This window comes from Salvelinus namaycush, chromosome 3, assembly GCF_016432855.1.
Source record: "Salvelinus namaycush isolate Seneca chromosome 3, SaNama_1.0, whole genome shotgun sequence".
Classification (NCBI taxonomy): Eukaryota; Metazoa; Chordata; class Actinopteri; order Salmoniformes; family Salmonidae; genus Salvelinus; species Salvelinus namaycush.
The window spans coordinates 15,009,102-15,031,930 of record NC_052309.1 but is presented as its reverse complement, the minus strand read 5'-3'; the positions used below and the strand labels follow the sequence as shown (position 1 = coordinate 15,031,930).

At 42.2% G+C, this 22,829-nt stretch overlaps 1 protein-coding gene across 1 annotated transcript in view; it reads left to right on the top strand.

The window, feature by feature from the left end:
* The window catches only part of LOC120044815 (unconventional myosin-Vb-like), an 84,410-nt gene that overhangs the window by 25,888 nt on the left and 35,693 nt on the right, over positions 1-22,829 (top strand). The window contains exons 4-16 of the mRNA XM_038989487.1: positions 2,879-3,023; positions 3,586-3,742; positions 5,336-5,479; positions 6,248-6,329; positions 6,545-6,652; positions 6,828-6,937; positions 7,069-7,334; positions 8,393-8,474; positions 11,782-11,922; positions 12,442-12,564; positions 16,558-16,641; positions 20,908-21,060; positions 21,302-21,399. Coding sequence (XP_038845415.1) covers positions 2,879-3,023; positions 3,586-3,742; positions 5,336-5,479; positions 6,248-6,329; positions 6,545-6,652; positions 6,828-6,937; positions 7,069-7,334; positions 8,393-8,474; positions 11,782-11,922; positions 12,442-12,564; positions 16,558-16,641; positions 20,908-21,060; positions 21,302-21,399 — 1,693 coding nt within the window. The remainder of the gene's footprint in view (positions 1-2,878; positions 3,024-3,585; positions 3,743-5,335; positions 5,480-6,247; positions 6,330-6,544; positions 6,653-6,827; positions 6,938-7,068; positions 7,335-8,392; positions 8,475-11,781; positions 11,923-12,441; positions 12,565-16,557; positions 16,642-20,907; positions 21,061-21,301; positions 21,400-22,829) is intronic.

Sequence of the window (22,829 nt, the reverse complement as noted above, 5' to 3'; positions counted from 1 at the left end):
GTTCTGAGAAATTAACTTTTACCGCCTCAGAAACCCGGATCCGGGATCACCCCCCACCCCCCCCACACTGATTAGCATCGCTAGCATAGCGTCACAATTAAATAGTAGCATCTAAATATCATTAAATCACAAGTCCAAGACACCAAATGAAAGATACAGATCTTGTGAATAAAGCCACCATTTCAGATTTTTAAAATGTTTTACAGGGAAGACAAAATATGTAAATCTATTAGCTAACCCCGTTAGCAAAATACACCACTTTTCTAACTCCATCAGTTTCTTACTCCATCAGGTGCTATCACCAATTCGGCCAAATAAAGATATTGATAGCCACTAACCAAGAAAAAACCTCATCAGATGACAGTCTGATAACATATTTATTGTATAGCATAGGTTTTGTTAGAAAAATGTGCATATTTCAGGTATAAATCATAGTTTGCAATTGCAGCCACCATCACAAATCTCCCCAAAGCGACTAGAATTACTACATAGAGCAACGTGTATTACCAATTTACTCATCATAAAACATTTCTTAAAAATACACAGCTCACAGCAATGGATAGACACAGATCTTGTGAATTCAGACAATATTTCAGATTTTCAAAGTGTCTTACAGCGAAAACACAATAAATCGTTATATTAGCATACCACATATGCAAACGTTACCCGACCATTGATTCAAGCCAAAGAGAGCGATATCGTTATCATCGCCAAAATATATTAATTTTTTCACTAACCTTCTCAGAATTCTTCCGATGACACTCCTGTAACATCATATTACACAATCCATATAGAGTTTGATCGAAAATGTGCATATTTAGCCGCACAATTCATGGTTACACAACGTGATTAGTGGGCAAAAAATCAAGCAATTTGCCCGGCGCCATTTTGGAAAGGCACCTAATCTTATCGAAAACTATTCATAAACTTGACTAAAAAAATACAGGTTGGACATGAAATGAAAGATGCATTAGTTATTAATGCAACCGCTGAGTTAGATTTTTAAAATTAACGTTACTAGACATACAGTGTGCGTTACAGCCAGACTAGTGCCGCAATAATGGCGTCACTAATCGCCATTATTGAGTTTACATTTTTCCACATAAAAACGGAATAACATCATAAATAGCTCTTACTTTTCGACGAGCTTCCATCAGAATCTTGGCCAAGTGGTCCTTTGTCCAAAAGAATCGTTGCTTGGTTGTAAAACGTTGCATTCAACTTCTGATATAGCAGCTAACAATAGCTAACAATAGCTATTTTGCCCCAACGTGTCCAAATCCTCAAGACGCAATACTGAGGAAATTCCGAAAAATAGCAATATACTCGCATAATCTGATATAACTCGGTTTAAAATAGCTTCGTTATGATGTTTCTAAAACCTATATCGAATTAAATTACAGACGGATACATCTAACGTTGATAATTGAGCGTTTGAAAATGGCATCCTGAGGTCCCTCTCTGCGCAATGGTCAGCGTCGAAAAGAGGGCGCACCTCACTCCTTGGCCTTTTATAACCTCTGAGAGCTACGTATAAAGCCCATTCCACTTCTCATTGGTTACTGACATCCAGGGGAAGGCGGGTGCAGTTCATGTCGTTCCATAGGATACACACAGACCTTTAAAACTGATCTGAGACCAGAGCTTCGCTCTCAGACCATCGCAGTACCTGTCATGGATTTCGCTGTAGAAAGAGTTCTGGGTCACCCACAGACATAATTCCAACGGTTTATGAAACTAGAGAGTGTTTTCTATCCAATAGAATTAATAATATGCATATTGTACGAGCAAGAATTGAGTACGAGGCAGTTTAATTTGGCGACACCCAGAAAAAAAAAATGCTAACTGCTCCCCCTATTGACAAAAGGTTAACCTTGTCAACGTCTTGACTATATTTCCTATTCATTTTGCAACTAATTTCATGTAAGTTTTCATGGAAAACAAGGACATTTCTAAGTGACACCCAATCTTTTGAACGGTAGTGTACATATGATGGGGTGAATCTACATATGATGGGGTGAATCGATCCAAGTCTTCAAATCTTATCTTGCTATCTATTACACTGGTTTATGCAGCGCCAACTAACATCAATTAGATTTATCCAATGTGGCCTGTGTTGCTTCTCTTCTAAAAGCCCTTGGCCTGACCTTTTGCTTCAAAGTCCTCCATGTTTACTAGTGTAACTGGTCTATTATACACCATGTAGGGTTGAGGCTTTTATTGACCTTACTGGTTGACTTGTCCCAAATTTTACAAACCTGTCCTTCCAATCCCCAATCAACTAGGGTTCCATTGACTAAAGCAACCAATGATTGCTCTGTAGTCATGTGTGGAATTCATCCTAAACAAAGCAGACAAAAGGAAATGAGCAAAGACAATCTGTTGAGTATACACTGGCCATAGATATCACCACCATCTTTTATTAGGGAGATCTGTCCCCATAGTAACCCTGCCAGGGCATGCTTGGGTGAACATTCTACATTCCTCTGGCCATCTAGATGTTGTGATATGGTATATGTAGTATTTACCTATCAAAGGTAGTAGTTAAAACGACTAAGGGTTGTTATCAATGTGTTTTTAATTACAATAGTATTTTGTTCTGTACGTACAGTATGATAGGATTAACTAAATAAGAAGATTAGTTTGTTTGTCACAGGACAAACAGAGATTAGTCTTTTTGCTTTATCCCAACCCCCGGAAACACACAAATACACACATCCACATGGATATATGAGATATATTACTAAATATAGGATTAAGTAACTACCGGTTACAGTATCACTGTTGAGTTATAGTGATTTTAGAGAGTTGAACGCTTTACTTGACTGGCTATACTGTTCTCTCTATCCTCCTTTCCCTCACTCCATCCCCTCCAAAGGCATTGTGCTGGTGGCCATCAACCCCTACGAGCAGCTGCAGATCTATGGAGAGGAGGTCATCAATGCCTACAGTGGGCAGAACATGGGAGACATGGACCCACACATCTTTGCTGTTGCTGAGGAGGCATATAAGCAGATGGCCAGGTGCTGTATGAGCCTCTGGGTACAGCTAATTGGTTATAACACAGGATCGGGATAATGTTACTGTATCAGACCTGGTACAGTTGCCCGTTTCCTAAGCACATTTGATGTATTAGTCTGCTTTGGGAAGTAATTGATTTGTTACTGTGTGGCACATAGCTGCATATCAAGCACTTGATTAGACCCCTAATTCAATTTGCTATGTAATTTGCTAGTGTTGGTGTGGGACTGAGGGTCTAAATAAGCAGTCCAGGCAGAGACGGTGTCTTCAATGGAAGGTGTGGGTGGATAATAACAGTGCTCAGGTCCACATTAACTGTCACCCTCCTCAATACCATGTCCACATTAAGCTGTAGTCGCTGCCTACGTAAAGGCCCACTGCTATATTGTCCTGGCAACTCCAATCATGCAGAGTTGATTAGCATTGTGCAACTATAGGATTGATCCACTGTATTACTGTAGCGTTATTGCAATATCTGATATTGTCTGATGGTCAGTTACCTTTTTAACTGTAAATAACTTACAAAATTTCTCCAATGTCTTTCTCAATCCCTTCTTCCTGTAGAGATGAGAGGAACCAATCCATCATAGTAAGTGGGGAGTCAGGGGCAGGGAAGACCGTCTCTGCTAAGTACGCCATGCGGTTCTTCGCCACTGTGGGAGGGTCGGCCAACGACACCAATGTTGAGGAGAAGGTGCTGGCCTCCAGCCCCATCATGGAGGTGAGGATGGGCTGATGATCCCATACTGTAGACCAGCCCAGGCCAGCTATATGGCATATTAGTAAGGGAAATCGAGTGCAAACCGGAAGTAGTCTAAGTATATTGCTGTCCAGTCAGGTTGTTACTAGTTACCATACCCACAAAGTCATAAACCCAGCCTATTTCTACAATGTCTCTTCTTAAAATGTTATTTTAAACTTAACTCTAACCTTAACCACACTGCTAACCTTATGCCTAACTCTTAAAAATAAATAATTTTTGTTTTCGAGATTTTTTACGATAATATTGCCAATTTTGACGTTGTGGCTGTGGTAACTATTGAAAATCGTCACATTTTATGAGCGCATTTCACATTACTTTTGGGTTGTAATCCTATTATAATGCTCACATGAATGTCATGCTGAATATATGTTAATGTCATCACAAAAAAAGTATTCAAATTTAGTTGCTAGTAGAATAACGTTACAATGCAAATATTATGTGTAAAATAGTTGTTTATGTTGTTTTGGAGCTAAACCTTCCTTGCACTGCACTCCTTTCTAGCACCTTTTGCTTAGTTGTTTCGGTGGGCTGGCCCTCATTTGACCTGTAAGCAAAGTATTCCCATAGTTCGCTTCTGCAGCCAGTTTTGTCAACAAGCTGCGGGTGTGGAGGTATGATGTTTTTGTTAGAATAAGTTGTGCTGTCTGCATTTTCTCTCTGTCCTCTCACTTGGTTCTCGAAAGTGGCTCGTGCTGGGTCAGCTTCAAGCGCAATTAGCTTGGATAGCTACGGCCCCCCTGAGAAGATTCAGAAAAATGACTTGACAGACTCGATCCTCTCAATCCGTATATAACGTGAGACGCATTTGACAAAAGTACCGAAAGTAACACAAATTCTAGTACCGAACCATTTTTCATGTTCTAGTATTGAAAAAGTACAGGCGTTTTGGTATAGCGTGCAACACTATTAGGTTGGTTCTTGTTAAAACGTGATCGTGTTAACTTTCTCGGCACACAAAAGTATAAGGAACTCCACATCTTCAGTTGTAACTTTGGAGAGTTCAGGCTACAGAAAAGTACTTGTATGGGGAATCATTTTGAAAACTGTATGTGAAGAAGCTAAGCAAGCACAGCAGGAGTCCATTACCCTCTCGTGTTCTGAATCAGCAGAAACCTTCCTAACAGCAAAGTCCCTCAGCTTGTGTGGAACGATAAGACCAGGAAAGGCTGCTAGCTAGAAAGTTCTCAGTCTGTCGTTCAGGAAGTTCAGGAGAAGGGCGGTCAGACATTTCTGTGTGATCTAGCTGACGTGAGGCTGGTAATGGACTCAGAGTGAAGAAACAGAAACAGGACTGATCTGTATGCAAGGACCGACTGGCTCAAGCCCCATCTTGGCAGGTGTCACAGCTCAGAATTAGGAGCATTACGACTGTCAAGGTATATTACAAGCAGTAAGGAGACTCTAAAGGTTTTTTGAATTACAATATGAGAATTACAATATGAGAGGATAGAAATATATATTTTACAGTGGTTATGATTTTCCTTTGATCTCTTTTGAAGATTTTCTTTTGAAACTCTCACACTTTTTTCCGCTCCGTTCTTCTCTTTAAAGGCTATTGGAAATGCGAAAACCACTCGCAACGACAACAGCAGTCGTTTCGGGAAGTACATCCAGATTGGTTTTGACAGGAGTTATCACATCATAGGAGCCAACATGCGCACGTATCTGCTGGAGAAGTCAAGGGTAGTCTTTCAGGTACGTGTAACTCCATGTTGTTCAGTCTGGGAAGAAATTGGTTTCACTCTGTATTACTACTGCAAGTCCATGCTTCCTTCACATTTACTTTCCTTAGTTTAAATAAGCATTTGATTAAGCCCTAACTTGACACATTTTTCCAGGCCTCGTTAACTCTTTATCAATAATATATTCTGAGTGAATGAAAGACTTGGGTAGTTTTGTTAGATCAGGAGTTCCCCCGGGCTGTAATTTAATCTTGTAGCTCTATTCATTTTTTTTTAAGTACTTTGATAAATTCATAATGATATTTGATTATGAAAATATGATTTTCCTGTGTATTATATATATTTCCACAGGTTGAAATAATACTGTGAAATTGTGAAAATTCTGATAATGTCCTTTTATTGTAAGAGCTGTTGGAAAAGACTGAAATTGCAGCTTGTTTTGCAAGGATGATGTTTTGGACTCCCTGGTGACATCACCAGGTGGAATAAGTTAATAGACCAATAACAAAGTGATTTTGCCCTCCTTTCTGCCAATAACAGCTAGTTTTTTAGGTTATATGTCTCTCCCATTAGATTCCTCCAATTAGGACCGTCGCTCAGACCACTCCCAGACAGTTGTAGCAACATTTTTGCTTGAGAAATTGCTTTTTTGACAATTTAATTGAAAACAATCACAGTAAAGTATTTACTTGTTACCCAGAAATTATTTAATATTGAGGTAAAAATGGCTGCATTGGTCCTTTAAGTGATATAATATCTGTAGTATATTTCTGCTTTTTAGGCTGAGGATGAGAGGAATTACCACATCTTCTACCAGCTGTGTGCCTCGGCTAGCTTGCCAGAGTTCAAAGACCTAGCCTTGAGTAAGTGTCACAGATTAATTCAATATTCCACTATCTATCTGTTTCATAAGCAATTTATTCTCTTTATGTCATGTTTACTAGAGGCAATTATTTCTCATACTAAAGGATTCAGAGAATAATGGAATGCCTATCATGCCTGTCAAGGCCTCTTAATAAGAACACTGGTCTTATACATTAATGTATATCGCTACTTAACTGCTGCTTTCATCCTGAAGCCAGTGCAGAGGACTTCATCTTCACATCACAAGGAGAGAACATCTTCATTGAGGGGGTTAATGATGCTGAGGACTTTGAGAAGACGAGAGAAGCCTTTACGTTACTGGGTAAGTGTCTGACTGCATGGGTACGTTCTAAGCAACAACACATCTACATTAGAACAGGCGTAAAGACTGATTGGAATTTTGTTCTAATCACACAAAAGAGAAATAGAAACATGTTATTTTTCCATCTCCCGATGGAACAACTGTTAACATGCACCTTACTCTGGTTGTTTGACAGGTGTTAACGACAGCAATCAAAGCAGCATATTCAGAATCATAGCTTCCATCCTGCATCTGGGAAACGTGGAGATCTGCTCGGAGAGAGACGGAGACTCCTGCCACATATTAGTATGTCACTATCCAGTCTTATCCAGCTTAATTCTGTTTGAGTTTCTAGTTCCACATCACAATCCCAAACCATGTATCTTCTCTATACCTCATACCTAATTTGTTGATTAGATATGTGTGTGTGTTTGTAGAAGAACGACCCTCACTTGGCGCATTTTTGCCAGTTGCTGGGGGTGGAGCTGGAGCAGATGGAGCACTGGCTATGTCACAGGAAGCTGGTTACCACGTCAGAGACCTACGTCAAGAACATGTCCCGCAAACAGGCGGCTAATGCACGCGACGCACTCGCCAAGCACATCTACGCCCACATGTTTGACTGGATCGTGGAGTACGTCAACAAGTCTCTGCACACCTCCTCCAAACAACACTCTTTCATTGGTGTTCTGGACATCTACGGGTAAGACTGTCCACCTGTGCTCCCCAAAACCTCTAAAAACAAAGCTCAACAGTGGGTTGGTTTGAATTGTGAGAGAAACTTGACTGTGTGAGAACTGATTTTCTTGCCAGCGCCAGGAATGAAATCTCAGCCATGGTGAATGATAAAGTAATCCCAGGCTTGCAGTAAATTAACACACTGTGACAGCAGGCACACAGAACAACATCATCTCAATCCCACATTCTTAATTTTGTCTCACAGTTCTGTCACACCATGTTCTTTGTACTAGGGTACGAAGAAGCTTGATATTTGATGAGTAGATTTCATAACTACTCAATGTGTGTGTGCCCTCGAGTCTGCAGATGTGCCTCTGTGTCGACGCATATGTGTGAGCGCTCTGCGTTTCTCCAGCTAAATATCTCCATCCACTGTGTTTTAAGTGCATATTCTCATTACAGTATTCTAAGTGTATAGAACCATATTGACTGGGGGAGCTGCGCTCTTCCTCTCCTTGACCCTGTCTGACTGAAGGCCTAATTGGTTCCCTGCTATGGGTTAGATTATTGATAAAGCTGGCTGCTGGGGCAGGGAGGGGAGAGATACTGAGCTACAGTGGAAACCTCTCCCCAAATAAGACATTCAGCAGATACAGCAGCCTGGTCACTATTTTACATGCTTTTCACAAGCAGTGACTCAGAAGACCAGTTTTCCATGGCCTCTGTCTATTCAGCATTGTATTTTCAGCTATCACATCAGGTATACATTTACATTTACATTTTAGTCATTTAGCAGATGCTCTTATCCAGAGCGGCTTATAGGAGCAGTTAAGGTGAAGTGCCTTGCTCAAGGGCACATTGACAGATTATTCACCTCCCTACATACGTAGGATCAATAAACATCTCAGTCCTGAAGTCCTGGATTTGAATGACAACTCTAGCCTTGAATGCGTGTTGATTGTTTGGTGCAGTTTTCCTCTCGGCCCTAGATTTTAGAATCACTATATCCTCAACACAGGATGACAGGAGACCAGAGACTTCTGACTCATTAATCACTTGAATGTTTTCTCTTCATCTGAACAGATTTGAGACCTTTGAAATAAACAGCTTTGAGCAGTTCTGCATCAACTACGCCAATGAGAAACTTCAGCAGCAGTTCAACCAGGTGAGTTTGAGACTAGATTGTAATCTAGCTACCTACCGTTTTTACTTAGATTTTTTTGGGGGGGGGGGGTAGATCAGCTTTGATATTGCAGATAGATTGTAGCTTCCATAAATGTAATTGTCTGCATCATTTCCAATCCCCCATATATGTTTTTGTAAATATATATACAGTACCAGTTTAGACACCAGCTCTGTCAGGCGGAATGGGCCAAAATTCACCCAACTTATTGTGGGACTCTTTCGGAAGGCTACCCGAAACACTTGACCCAAGTTAAACAATTTAAAGGCAATGCTCCCAAATACTAATTGAGTGTATGTAAACTTCTGACCCACTGGGAATGTGATGAAAGAAATAAAAGTTTAAATAAATCATTCTCTCTACTATTATTCTGACATTTCACATTCTTAAAATAAAGTGGTGATCCTAACTGACCTAAGACAGAGAATTCTTACTCGGATTAAATGTCAGGAATTGTGAAAAACTGACTTTAAATGTATTTGGCTAAGGTGTATGTACATTTCCGACTTCAACTGTATATGTGTGTATATATGTATGTGTTTTTATATAAATATATATATATATATATAAACACATACATATATATATATATATATATATATATATATATATATATGTGTGTGTGTGTGTAGAGGTCGACCGATTATGATTTTTCAACGCCGATACCGATTTTTGGAGGACCAAAAAAGCCGATACAGATTAATCGCCCGATTTTTATATATATATATATATATATATATATATATATATATATATATATATATATATATATATATATTTGTAATAATGACAATTACAACAATACTGAAAGAACACTTACTTTAACATAATACATAAATAAAATCAATTTAGTCTCAAATAAATAATGAAACAAAGTGTTGGAGAAGAAAGTAAAAGTCCAATATGTGCCATGTAAAAAAGCTAACGTTTAGGTTCCTTGCTCAGAACATATGAAAGCTGGTGGTTCCTTTTAACATGAGTCTTCAATATTCCCAAGTAAGAAGTTTTAGGTTATAGTTATTATAGGACTATTTCTCTCTCTACCATTTGTATTTCATATACCTTTGACTATTGGATGTTCTAATAGGTACTTTAGTATTGCCAGCCTAATCTCAGGAGTTGATAGGCTTGAAGTCATAAACAGCGCAATGCTTGAAGCACAGCGAAGAGCTGCTGGCAAATGCCGGAAAGTGCTGTTTGAATGAATGCTTACGAGCCTGCTGCTGCCTACCACCGCTCAGTCAGACTGCTCTATCAAATCATAGACTTAATTATAATATAATAACACACAGAAATACGAGCCTTAGGTCATTAATATGGTCAAATCCAGAAACGATCATTTCGAAAACAAAACGTTTATTCTTTCAGTGAAATACGGAACTGTTCCATATTTTATCTAACGGTGGCATCCTTAAGTCTAAATATTGCTGTTACATTGCACAACCTTCAATGTTATGTCATAATTATGTACAATTCTGGCAAATTAATTACTGTCTTTGTTAGCGAAGAAATGGTCTTCACACAGTTCGCAACGAGCCAGGCGACCCAAACTGCTGCATATACCCTGACTCTGCTTGCACAGAACAGTTCTGTGCAAGAGAAGTGACACAATTTCCCTAGTTAAAATAAATTCATGTTAGCAGGCAATGTTAACTAAATATGCAGGTTTAAAAATATATATTTGTGTATTGATTTTAAGAAAGGCATTGATGTTTATGGTTAGGTACACATTGCAACGACAGTGCTTTTTTTGCGAATGCGCTTGTTAAATCCTCACCCGTTTGACGAAGTAGGCTGTGATTCAATGATAAATTAACAGGCACCGCATCGATTATATGCAACGCAGGACAAGCTAGATACATACACTAGTAATATCATCAACCATGTGTAGTTAACTAGTGATTATGTTAAGATTGTTTTTTTATAAGATAAGTTTAATGCTAGCTAGCAACTTACCTTGGCTCCTTGCTGCACTCACGTAACAGGTAGTCAGCCTGCCATGCAGTCTCCTTGTGGAGTGCAATGTAATCGGCCATAATCGGTGTCCAAAAATGCCGATTACCGATTTGTTATGAAAACTTGAAATCGGCCCTAATTAATCAGCCATTCCGATTAATTGGTCGACCTCTAATGTGTGTGTGTGTGTGTGTGTGTGCATATGTATGTGTTTTGTGTGGACCCCAGGAAGAGTAGCTGCTGCTTTTGCAACAGCTAATGGGGATCCTAATAAAATACCTGTGTGTATATATATATTATATATAAATATATTTTCATTTACATTACATTTAAGTCATTTAGCAGACGCTCTTATCCAGAGCGACTTACAAATTGGAAAGTTCATACATATTCATCCTGGTCCCCCCGTGGGAATTGAACCCTGGTCCCCCCGTGGGAATTGAACCCACAACCCTGGCGTTGCAAGCGCCATGCTCTACCAACTGAGCCACACGGGACCACGTTTCCTTGATTATTTTCCACTAACCCTACCACTTCTCCCCTAATTGGAGTAAACTAATTAACAACACCACTTAGGCTTCTACTTCCAGGTAATACATACTATATACATTTGACGGACAATTTATTTTACAATAGTTATATTTTGTTTGTTTTTAGACCTGTTCTTCCTCAACCCTCAACCTCTCCCATCTATTTCTGATGTCCACCCAGTTTGATTTCTTTTTGACATATATTTTTAACTGTGCTGTTTTACAATGGTTCTGAATCCATTTACATTTTACAGACACAGTATATTTTACATTAGTTATCTTGTTATTATTCCCACCCTTCAACTCCATTCAACCCCTCCCATCTATCTCTTAACACCATCCATATTGGATTTCTATTTGCCATATATTTTTTGTCTGTGCTGTGATATTTCACAAAAGTTCTGAACCTTTCTATTCTCATAGCTTCTACAGATTGTAAGTTAAAGTTAAAATGTTTTGCTTAAAGTATAATTATATTATTCATCGATTTTACTATGACTTCAAATCACCCAGTAGTGCTATCTGCAGAGTTAGCTCCAGATAAATGTTGCAATTCTTCAGCCATTCCTGGACCTGTGACCAAAAACAAGCTACATATGGACAGTAACAAAATAAATGTTCTAATGACTCTGTCTACCTACCTTTTACCTTAGTTTCCAATGTTCTGTAGAGGAGACGTGAGAACTTGTCGCTGTTAACCTCATGACTCAACATGTATTTATTGAAGTGAAATAATTCATGACTTAGTCTGATAACCTGCTGTGCTTTAGCTGACTGTGTAGTTGTCTCCTCTGTGTCCTCAGCATGTGTTCAAGCTGGAGCAGGAGGAGTACATGAAGGAGCAGATCCCCTGGACGCTCATCGACTTCTATGACAACCAGCCTTGTATCGATGTCATAGAGGCCAAGCTGGGCATCCTGGACCTGCTGGATGAGGAGTGCAAGGTGGAGCACCCTGTCTTACATATATTGTCTTAGTCCTAAATCAACACTGTCTTTACTCCAGAGCTCCAGAGTACATAGTTCTTAACTTATTAGTGGGGAGGTTTATAGGGACATTTGGCCATGGGAGGAGTTATAGTGCAGGATGCACTTAAGTAGTCTCAGGTGTTGAAGTGGGGAGCAGAGCAAAGCGTACTGCTGATCCCAGCATTTTAAACCTCTTGCCTCAGTTAATGGGATTCATCCTGCTGTAATGTACACATCGTGGCCTGCTTCTGTTTCCCCTGCCTGCATCCAAATCTTTATGAGTTAAAGCCTTTGGAACAAAACAGATTACTTATTTATTTCACTCATCCTGTCTCATCCCCCAGCCCTTTGAAGTTATTGACGATAATTTGGGACAACCTCAAAATAATGAGGATTCTGAGCACAAATAACGTGGGTAGAACGTTTTGGTTTCCTCCATGATTTTATATCATCTCTATCTCTTTCCTTCTTTTCCTCCACCCGCTGCTGCTACAGGTGCCAAAAGGGACAGATCAGAACTGGTGCCAGAAGCTGTACGATCGCCTTTCAAGCAGCGTCCATTTCCAGAAACCACGGATGTCCAACACATCTTTCATTGTCATTCACTTTGCTGATAAGGTGGGTAGACCTGTATGTATGGCTCTTCAGTTAGGTGACATTTGATGACCCCAAGGTTGTTGGTTGAGGTCATCATTGGCCTTAAACGGGCAATCTGCGATTGCTACATCCATTTTTTACTTTTAAATTCATGATATATTGGCGCAGTGGTCTAGGGCACTGCATCGCAGTGCTAGCTGCGCCACCAGAGTCTCTGGGTTCGCGCCCAGGCTCTGTCGCAGCCGGCCGCGACCGGGAGGTCCGTGGGGCGACGCACAATTGGGCTAGCGTCGTCCGGGTTAGGGAGGGTTTGGCCGGTAGGGATATCCTTGTCTCATCGCGCTCCAGCGACTCCTGTGGCGGGCCGGGCGCAGTGCGCGCTAACCAAGGGGGCCAGGTGCACGGTGTTTCCTCCGACACATTGGTGCGGCTGGCTTCCGGGTTGGAGGCGCGCTGTGTTAAGAAGCAGCTTTCGACCTTCGTCTCTCCCGAGCCCGTACGGGAGTTGTAGCGATGAGACAAGATAGTAATTACTAGCGATTGGATACCACGAAAATTGGGGAGAAAAGGGGATACAATTAAATAAATAAAAATATATATATATATATAAATAAATAAAAACATGATATATACCCATTGATTCTTGAAGAGTATAATTTATACATGCCTCATGAGCTTAGTCCAACTGTCTTAACCCATCAGAACCCAAAATAGAAGCTTGTTTATCCCTTTGTTTGTAAACAATGCAATTGTTAACACTGTATTGCGTCAAAACATGGTTAAAACTGGAACATCCAATCTCATGGATGGCCAGTCCTTGCATCCATAGCTCTGTCTATTAATCTGAGAGTGATTACATTTCTCCAGCCCCATCCTGAATTATTTACCAAATCAGTGGCTGCGTGGCGGTTTGTTATTGTTTCAACTGCAGATTGACCCTTTAAGCAAGGTAACGTATTTAAACCAAACTGCTTCAGTGTTGGTGTGAGTATAGTGTGGGTTTGAGTACTGTATAGTGTGGGTGTGAGTACTGTATAGCGTGGGTGTGAGTACTGTATAGCGTGGGTGTGAGTACTGTATAGTGTTGGTGTAATATAGTGTTGGTGTGAGTACTGTATAGTGTTGGTGTGAGTATAGTGTTGGTGTGAGTACTGTATAGTGTTGGTGTGATTACTGTATAGTGTTGGTGTAATCTAGTGTTGGTGTGAGTACTGTATATTGTTGGTGTGAGTGAGCTCAGTGTCCTCTCCACTCCTCATTATCACACAAGCTCTAATTAACTCAAAGAGCAACACTAGCTCCTACTTAGAGAAGCTAGCACTTTAAATACAGACTTCCCCAGTGAAGTGCTGCCTGTGTGTCTGATGCCAAATGTGGGTCGTGTAAATAGATGAAAGGCAGGCAGCCATAGCGTTGTCCTTTATTTAACATGGTAATTTCCCTAACAAACAAGGTATATGAGAGTCCTGTTAATGTAGAGAGGATGCCCCCAGCTCTCCTCTGTTAAGATGGCGTTAAACCGATTCCCTTAGGGTGTTTCTCTTCATCTAACTCCCTCTCCAAGTGAAAACGTGTAGGACCTACATTCACTCACTGCTCTTTCTATCTCACATCCTGGTATAATGAGAACAACCTGCAACCCTATCTGTGAGAAAGAGGAGAGAGCTAGGGTAAAGTGTTAGACCAGACTGGCCTGGAGGCTGGGGCTGCTGATGGACAGACAAATGGGAACGACGATAGACTCTGACTGAGAGGGATCTCCTTCCAATCAATGCCTGCACTCATTTCCCCATGTTACTCAACATCTGACTGAACACTTTCATAAACTCAGAATATGAACTAATCTGGTTCATAACTTTCTGTTCTCAGCAAATGCTTCTGTTTAAACTGCATCATACATTAAATAATTTGATATACAGCTGGTTGTTTAGTTAGTTAAGCAATTACAGTTCCTGTAAGTGGCTTGCTGAAGGGCACAACAGCAGGATTGTGTGGCTCTTTTGCGATTTGACCCAACAACTATCCAGAGTCCATAATTGAACATATGGTGCCTTCAGAAAGTATTCACACGCCTTCACTATTTCCACGTTTTGTTGTGTTACAGCCTGAATTTAATATGGATTAAATGTTGATTTTGTGTCACTGGCCTACATATAATACTCCATAATGTCAAAGTGGAATTATGTTTTTAGAAATGTTTACAAATTAATTACAATTTAAAACCTGATATTTCTTGAGTCAAAAAGTGTTCAATCCCTTTGTTATGTCAAGCCTAAATAAGTTCAGGAGTAAAAATGTGCTTCAAAAGTCACAAAATAAGTTGCATGGACTCACTCTGTGTGCAATAATAGTGTTTTCCAATGCCTCACAAAGGGGCTCTATTGGTAGATGGGTAAAAAAATAAAAAAGCAGACATCGAATATCCCTTTGGGCATGGTTAAGTTATTATTTACACTTTGTATGGTATATCAACACACCCAGTCACTAACTCAGTTGCCAGAGAGTAAGGAAACTGCTCAGGGATTTCACCATGAGGCCAATGGTGACTTTAAAACAGTTACAGAGTTTAATGGCTGTGATATAAAACTGAGGATGGATCAACAACATTGTAGTTACTCCACAATACTAACCTAAATGACAGAGTGTACAGAATAAAAATATTCCAAAACATGCCTCCTGTTTGCAATAAGGCACTAAAGTAAAACTGCAACAAAAAAAATGGCAAAGAAATGCCTTTTCATGTGCTGTAACGGCTTTCCTCCTCCTCTTCATCCGAAGAGGAGGAGCATGGATTGAACCAAGACGCAGCGGGTTGTGAATACATAATGATTTATTAAAACAAACGACGAAACACGAAAACAAACACTTGGAAGGATTACAAAATAACAAAACAACGTAGACTGACCTGAACGTAAGAACTTACATGTAACACGAAGAACGCACGAACCGGGAAAACAGACTACACAAAAACCGAACGAACAAACATACCGAAACAGTCCCGTGTGGCGCAACATACACAGACACGGAAGACAACCACCCACCACAAACAGTGTGAAAACACCTACCTTAATATGACTCTCAATCAGAGGAAATGAAAACCACCTGCCTCTAATTGAGAGCCATATCAGGTCACCCTTAAACCAACATAGAAACAGAAAACATAGACTGCCCACCCAAACTCACGTCCTGACCAACTAACACATACAAAACTAACAGAAAACAGGTCAGGAACGTGACATGTGCTGAATATGTTTGGGGCAAATCCAACACAACACATCCCTGAGTACACATTTTCAAGTATGGTGGTGGCTGCATCATGTTATGCTGCATCATGTTATGGGTATGCTTGTCATTGGCAAGGACTAGGGAGTTTTTTGGGATAAAAAGAAACGGAATAGAGCTAAGCTCAGGCACAGTCCTAGAGGAAAATCTAATTCAGTCTGCTTTTCAACAGACACTGAGAGACAAATTCACCTTTCAGCAGGAACATAACCTAAAACTTGAAAATCTATGGCAAGACTTGAAAATGGCTGTCCAGCTATTATCAACAACCAATTTGACAGAGCGTGATGAATTAAACAAATAATAATGTGCAAATATTGTACAATCCAGGTGATTAAAGCTCTTAGACTTACCCAGAAAGACTCACAGCTGTAATCACTGCCAGAGATTATTCTAACATCTATTGACTCAGGGGTGTGAATACTTATGTAAATGAGATATTTCTGTATTTAATTTTCAATACATTTGCAAACATTTCTAAAAACAAGTTTTCACTTTGTCATTATGGGGTATTGTGTGCAGATGGGTGAGGGGGAAAAAAGTATTTGATCAATTTTGAATTCATGCTGTAATACAACAAAATGTGAAATAAGTCAGGGGTATGAATACTTTTTGAAGGCACTGTAATTACCATAGTTGATTAAATGTTTGCTTATTTAGTTGTCAGTGTATTTAGATGTACTGTATATTTCTATAAGTGCAGTCCATTATGTCTACCTCTGTCCCTGGCAGGTTGAGTACCAGTGTGACGGGTTCCTGGAGAAGAACAGAGACACTGTCTACGAGGAACAGATTAACATTCTGAAGGCCAGCAAGGTGAGAGAGAATAATATCATTAAGCCACGAGCACAATATCACAGCCATAATAATACTCCTGCTTATTTCCTATATCATATAGTGGACACCTCTCACACTAAACACACTGCCCACTTAACTGGAGAAAGATGTCTATTTTTAAGCTTTACCTGATTTAACATCCAACCCTTTGGCTTTCACTGCATTTATGGACTTCTTTCTTAGAAAAGCAGCGCTGTAAAGCTTTTACCAAATTAGTTTACTGCTTAAAGAGGCTTCAGTTTTGGGACAGAGTGAAACTATGCAAAAAAGTTACATGATTTAGAAAGTGTCAAGTTGAAAGCGTTTCACAGGTTCCTATTCTGGGAAGTATAGCTCCTATCAGATAGAGTTGTTGTTTAAAGCCAGGCTGACAACTTGTCAACACTTCACATGAATCTTACAGTTTTAAATCCTGCTTTACATTCTAATTTGAAATACATTGAATGTTAATTAAGCAGTCATATCAACATTCTACTATATTGCAGATGAACTGTCACAATCACAACACACATAGACACACACACACTCTTTCTGGAGGTCCTCTGACTCCTGCCTCTCCAAGCCAAACTCAAACTGCTGGATTGGAACCTAACTTCAGCACATGTTCTCTGCATGACCTTTGCGATATAAACCAAGTGTGCATTGGCTTTCTCAGTCATTTGAGTTCAGTTAATTTCAGTTAACTTTCACAATCCCACTGCCACTCACTCTCTTTGGGACAAATACCAACTTTAGTTCCCTTCATCTGGTGTTTGTATTCTGCCCTTTCACTTTCTTCCATCTTGACTTCCTCTCTCCTAATGTCCTCTCCTCAGCATTACTAATGAAACAGCCATTAAGAGCATGTAAATGAGAGGGAATATTGAGAGGCAAGGAGAGATTTCATATTTCATGTTCTGTCTAAAAGCATCTTGTCAGTGGAAACAAATCAATTTTCTATCAGAAAGACACCAAGCTCTGTTGAACAGCACGGAGGAGTATCAGAAGGACTGAATAGAACAAATACATTTTAGATGCAGTCAAGGTTTGCTAAACAAAAGCAGTGATGAAGACATAATAGGTACAGCCCTGGTGATGGCAGTCTCAATATTGTAAAATATCCTGTACTGCATTTCTGTCTCTATACCTGTCATTTCAGTTATCTTTCTTGTGTGAGTTTTGCACCATAGTTGTCTCTGAGGCCCTAGCTCATTAAACCCTCATATCTAGCTGAGGATGACAGTGACAGAGAAACCTGTCAACAGAGTGGAGCCTTAGAGGACTCGTGAGGGTCATGAAACTTCCTCCAGCTGATAATACTTTCCACAGTGGACCATTACTGTAATATCTCACAGCCTGACAGCCCTGCTAACTCAAGCCCCAAGCCTGAGGAGAAGGATGGAGCAAGGAATCTCCACAAATATTCATAGAAGGACCATAAATACAATCCAGCTTACAGAGAGCTTATTTTTTTACAAAGCTATGAAGGAAACATTGTCCTGAAGAACGTTAATGTTCATGTCAGAATGAAACACTCTTGGCAAGTTTGGCAGAGAGGAGTATGAGAGAATAGTTATCAGTATGTATGGTGGGACTGGATTGTATCATTAGTCTCCTCACACCAGCCGTATCTGTGACAGGAATATGAATGTGCCAGTATCAGTATTCCCTCTGCATACACCTCTATCTGTCATGATCAGATGTGATGCTGCTGCTTGATTGGTCCCCTTCACTGGTTCTGCTGAGGAGATGTGATTACAGAATGGTCCTTATTGAACACTGAACGCTGGTTTATTGACGTTCCGTCCAGCCATGCTCTTCACTACTGTAGTCTCATCAGTGTTCTTGTCACACCCTGACCATAGTTTGCTTTGTATGTTTTATGTTTTGGTTGGTCAGGGTGTGATCTGTGTGGGCATTCTATGTTGTATGTCTGGTTTGTCTATTTCTGTGTTTGGCCTGATATGGTTCTCAATCAGAGGCAGGTGTTTTGCGTTGTCTCTGATTGGGAACCATATTTAGGTAGCCTGTTTTGAATTGTGGGGTGTGGGTTATTGTCTATGTCAGGTGCCTGTGTCTGCACTGTTTATTTATAGCTTCACGTTCGTTTGTTGTTTTTGTATAGTTTGTCTAGTGTTCTTCGTCTTCGTTCATTAAATTAAGTATGTATTCAAACCACGCTGCGTTTTGGTCCGATCCTTACTCCTCCTCAGACGAGGAGGATTACGACGTTAGTGACAGAATAACCCACCAACCAAGGACCAAGCAGCGTGGTAACGGGCAGGAGCAGGAGAGACAGCGAGGTCAGGATTTCTGGACATGAGAGGAAATACTGGACGGAAAGGGACCATGGAAACAGGCTGGTGAGTATCGCCGCCCCAAAGCTGAGCTGGAGGCAGCGAAAGCGGAGAGGCGGTGGTATGAGGAGGCTGCACGAAAGCGCGGGACACGGGGAGTGGTGTTAAGCCAGGTAGGAGACCTGAGCCAACTCCCTGTGCTTACCGTGGAGAGAGAGCGACCGGGCAGGCACCGTGTTATGCAGAGATGCGCACGGTGTCCCCGGTGCGTGTGCATAGCCCGGTGCGGTACATTCCAGCTCCTCGTATCTGCCGGGCTAGGGTGGGCATCGAGCCAGGTGCCATGAAACCGGCTCTACGCATCTGGTCACCAGTGCGTCTCCTTGGGCCAGGGTACATGGCACCAGCCCTACGTATGGTGTCTCCCATACGTGTACATAGCCCAGTGCGGCTTATTCCACCTCGCCGTACTGGCATGGCCACGGGGAGTATTCAGCCAGGTAGGGTTGGGCAGGCTCGGTGCTCGAGACCTGTAGTGCGCCTCCACGGTCCGGTCTATCCGGTGCCTTCTCCACGCACCAGTCCGCCTGTGGCAACCCCTCGCACCAGCCCAGTACCACCAGTGCCAACACCACGCACCAGGCTTCATGTGTGTCTCCAGAGTCCAGTACGCCCTGTTCCTCCTCCCCGCACTCGCCCAGTGGTGCGTGTCCCCAGTCCGGTACCACCAGTTCCGGCACCACGCACCAGGCCTACAGTGCGCCTCGGCAAGCCTGAGCTGCCCGTCTGCCCAGCGCCATCTGAGCTGCCCGTCTGCCCAGCGCCGCCTGAGCTGCCCGTCTGCCCAGAGCCGCCAGAGCCGCCCGCCAGTCAGGAGCCGCCAGAGCCGCCCGCCAGTCAGGAGCTGCCAGAGCCGCCCGCCAGTCAGGAGCCGCCAGAGCCGCCCGCCAGTCAGGAGCCGCCAGAGCCGCCCGCCAGTCAGGAGCCGCCAGAGCCGCCCGCCAGTCAGGAGCCGCCAGAGCCGCCCGCCAGTCAGGAGCCGCCAGAGCCGCCCGCCAGTCAGGAGCCGCCCGCCAGTCATGAGCCACCCCTCAGTCCTGAGCCGCCCCTCAGTCCGGAGCCGCCCCTCAGTCCGGAGCTGCCCCTCAGTCCAGAGGCGCCCCTCAGTCCAGTGGGGTCATTTAGGAGGGTTGCCGTTCCTAGGAGGCCACGGAAGCGGGGATTGACTATGGTGGAGTGGGGGCCACGTCCCGCCACCGCGGACAGAAGCCCACCCAGACCCTCCCCTGTAGGTTCAGGTTTTGCGGCCGGAGTCCGCACCTTGTGGGGGGGGGGGGGGGTACTGTCACACCCTGACCATAGTTTGCTTTGTATGTTTTATGTCTTGGTTGGTCAGGGTGTGATCTGTGTGGGCATTCTATGTTGTATGTCTGGTTTGTCTATTTCTGTGTTTGGCCTGATATGGTTCTCAATCAGAGGCAGGTGTTTTGCGTTGTCTCTGATTGGGAACCATATTTAGGTAGCCTGTTTTGTATTGTGGGTTGTGGGTTATTGTCTATGCCAGGTGCCTGTGTCTGCACTGTTTATTTATAGCTTCACGTTCGTTTGTTGTTTTTGTATAGTTTGTCTAGTGTTCTTCGTCTTCGTTCATTAAATTAAGTATGTATTCAAACCACGCTGCGTTTTGGTCCGATCCTTACTCCTCCTCAGACGAGGAGGATTACGACATTCGTGACAGTTCTTTAACACACACTGCTATTTCACTGGATCCTGCAGTATAGCACGATTTGTATCTTATGAAAAACTGTAGAAATTTCACGCAACTTTTGGTGTGGTTTGGGGATTTGATGTTGTTATCCAGCTGTAAAATCGGTTATAATATAATCTGTTTTATGATAAGTTGTTTGGATGAAACCCTCTGCTAAACATATGAATGATTAATGTGATTAACTTGTCCCCCATCTCCCAGTTCCAGCTCGTGGCAGATCTGTTCCAGGACACTAATAAAGACAGCAGCATTTCCACATCTTCCTCCAGCAAGTCCTCCAGGGTCAACGTGCGGGCGTCCAAACCAACACCCAAAGTCCCCAACAAGGAGCACAGGAAAACCGTGGGCCACCAGGTTAGCATCCCCTCTGACACTATGAGGCCTGAGTTCAATCAACGTGCCTTTGGGCAGGAGTCTGTCTGTGCCATTGTCATAGTGCATTTCTAAAGAGTGTATTGAACCTTTCAATAGAAAGCAATGACATAACAAGTCTGTATTTTGAAAATGTTTGGGGGAGTAAGAACTTTCCCCATCGTAGATGTTTAACTCTGCGTTTGCGGAAATTCTCATCCCCTTCTGTGTTTGTTTACTGTAGTTCCGTAGCTCCCTGCAGCTTCTCATGGAGACCCTGAATGCCACCACCCCCCACTATGTGCGTTGCATCAAGCCTAATGACGAGAAGGAGGCATTCTCGTGAGTAAATATTCATACCTTGACTCCCTTCCCTAATCAGACTTATAAGCCTGTGGTCTCCCACAGCTTAAGAAACATGTGGTATGGTCATGGTGAGGTAATATTTGCATATGTAATAGAACTCTAAAGAACATGCATGTAGTCAGGTGGAAAGACAGTCAGGAGATAGTATTGTGTGGGATAGACAGAGCGACATCACCTGGGTGTGCATGCTGTGTTTATTCTTTGGTTGCCTTCGCCCTAGTGTAGCCTGAGGTACTGATTCTCTCTCTCTTGTTGAGTAACTCTCAAGTCCCCTTCAGCACTGTGCAAGCTCTGGGGTGGCAGGTAGCCTAGCAGTTAGAGGGGTGAGCCAGTAAACAGAGGGTTGCCAGATCGAATCCCGTGTCCAACGAGGAAAATCTGTTGAAGTGAGCTAGCAACCAGAGGGTAGCTGATATCAAAGATGCCATCGCCTGTCGTTGTGGCCCCCACAACAACTGCTCCATGGGCACCCAGTGTATCAGCCCCCCCTCCCCCAGCAGCCTATGTATGTGTGTCTTTGGGAGGGGTTGGGATGAAGCGGGAGTTGGTACAGTTGACGTATGAAGTGATCTTCGTCTTAAAGGTAGACTGTGAAATGACATCACCACGAGCAGCACCGCAGATATTGAGATGAGCGAGATGCAAGACTTTGCTCTCACACAGTCACACACAGTATCTGCGCATGTGCACAGGTTCGCTTCATGCTGTTCACAGCGTGGTAGCCACTGGACCCAAAACAGCTGAGAAGTTGAGCATCACGCTTCAATGCTCTTAGTTGTTGTGGAAATTGGCCCGCAATGCTGTTTACTTTCTGCATCTATGCCATATCGCTGAGTCTACCTTTAATCTTAATCATACATTTTTCTCTTGCTCACCCTGGCACAACCATGTTGACTATTACTGGAAACTCTCATCCAAAATAAAGACTCAATAAACAATGTTGTCTTGATAAGCAGTGTAGAATGGGACATTTAAACCAGCACTCTAGATATCCTAACTCCTGAGAAAACACTAAATATAGCAAATGCAATGACCTATACAAGATGGGATGTTGTCAATGCAGATACCCACAGGCTTTTGATTTGAGATGTTCGGTTTAGGAAGTGTATCGGTCTTAAACAGCACACATTGTAGACAGAATGTTTACTTCAGAAAAACAAGAAAGAAGCAGAGGTCAGGTTATGTTGGCATCTTCTTGACGCATTCTTCAGCACAAGGGCCTATTCAAGGTCTCTAAATCGAATGGTGTGCCTGCGTGAGTCACATGCTGTGGCTGGACTGTAGCAAACATACTGAAGGCTGTATGTAAGGACACACAGTCAGTCTGCCAAGGCAGCACCTAGCCGACTAACATTCACATCCTCTCAATGCCTCTGTCTTCTACCTAATGGAGATGTGCACAATGC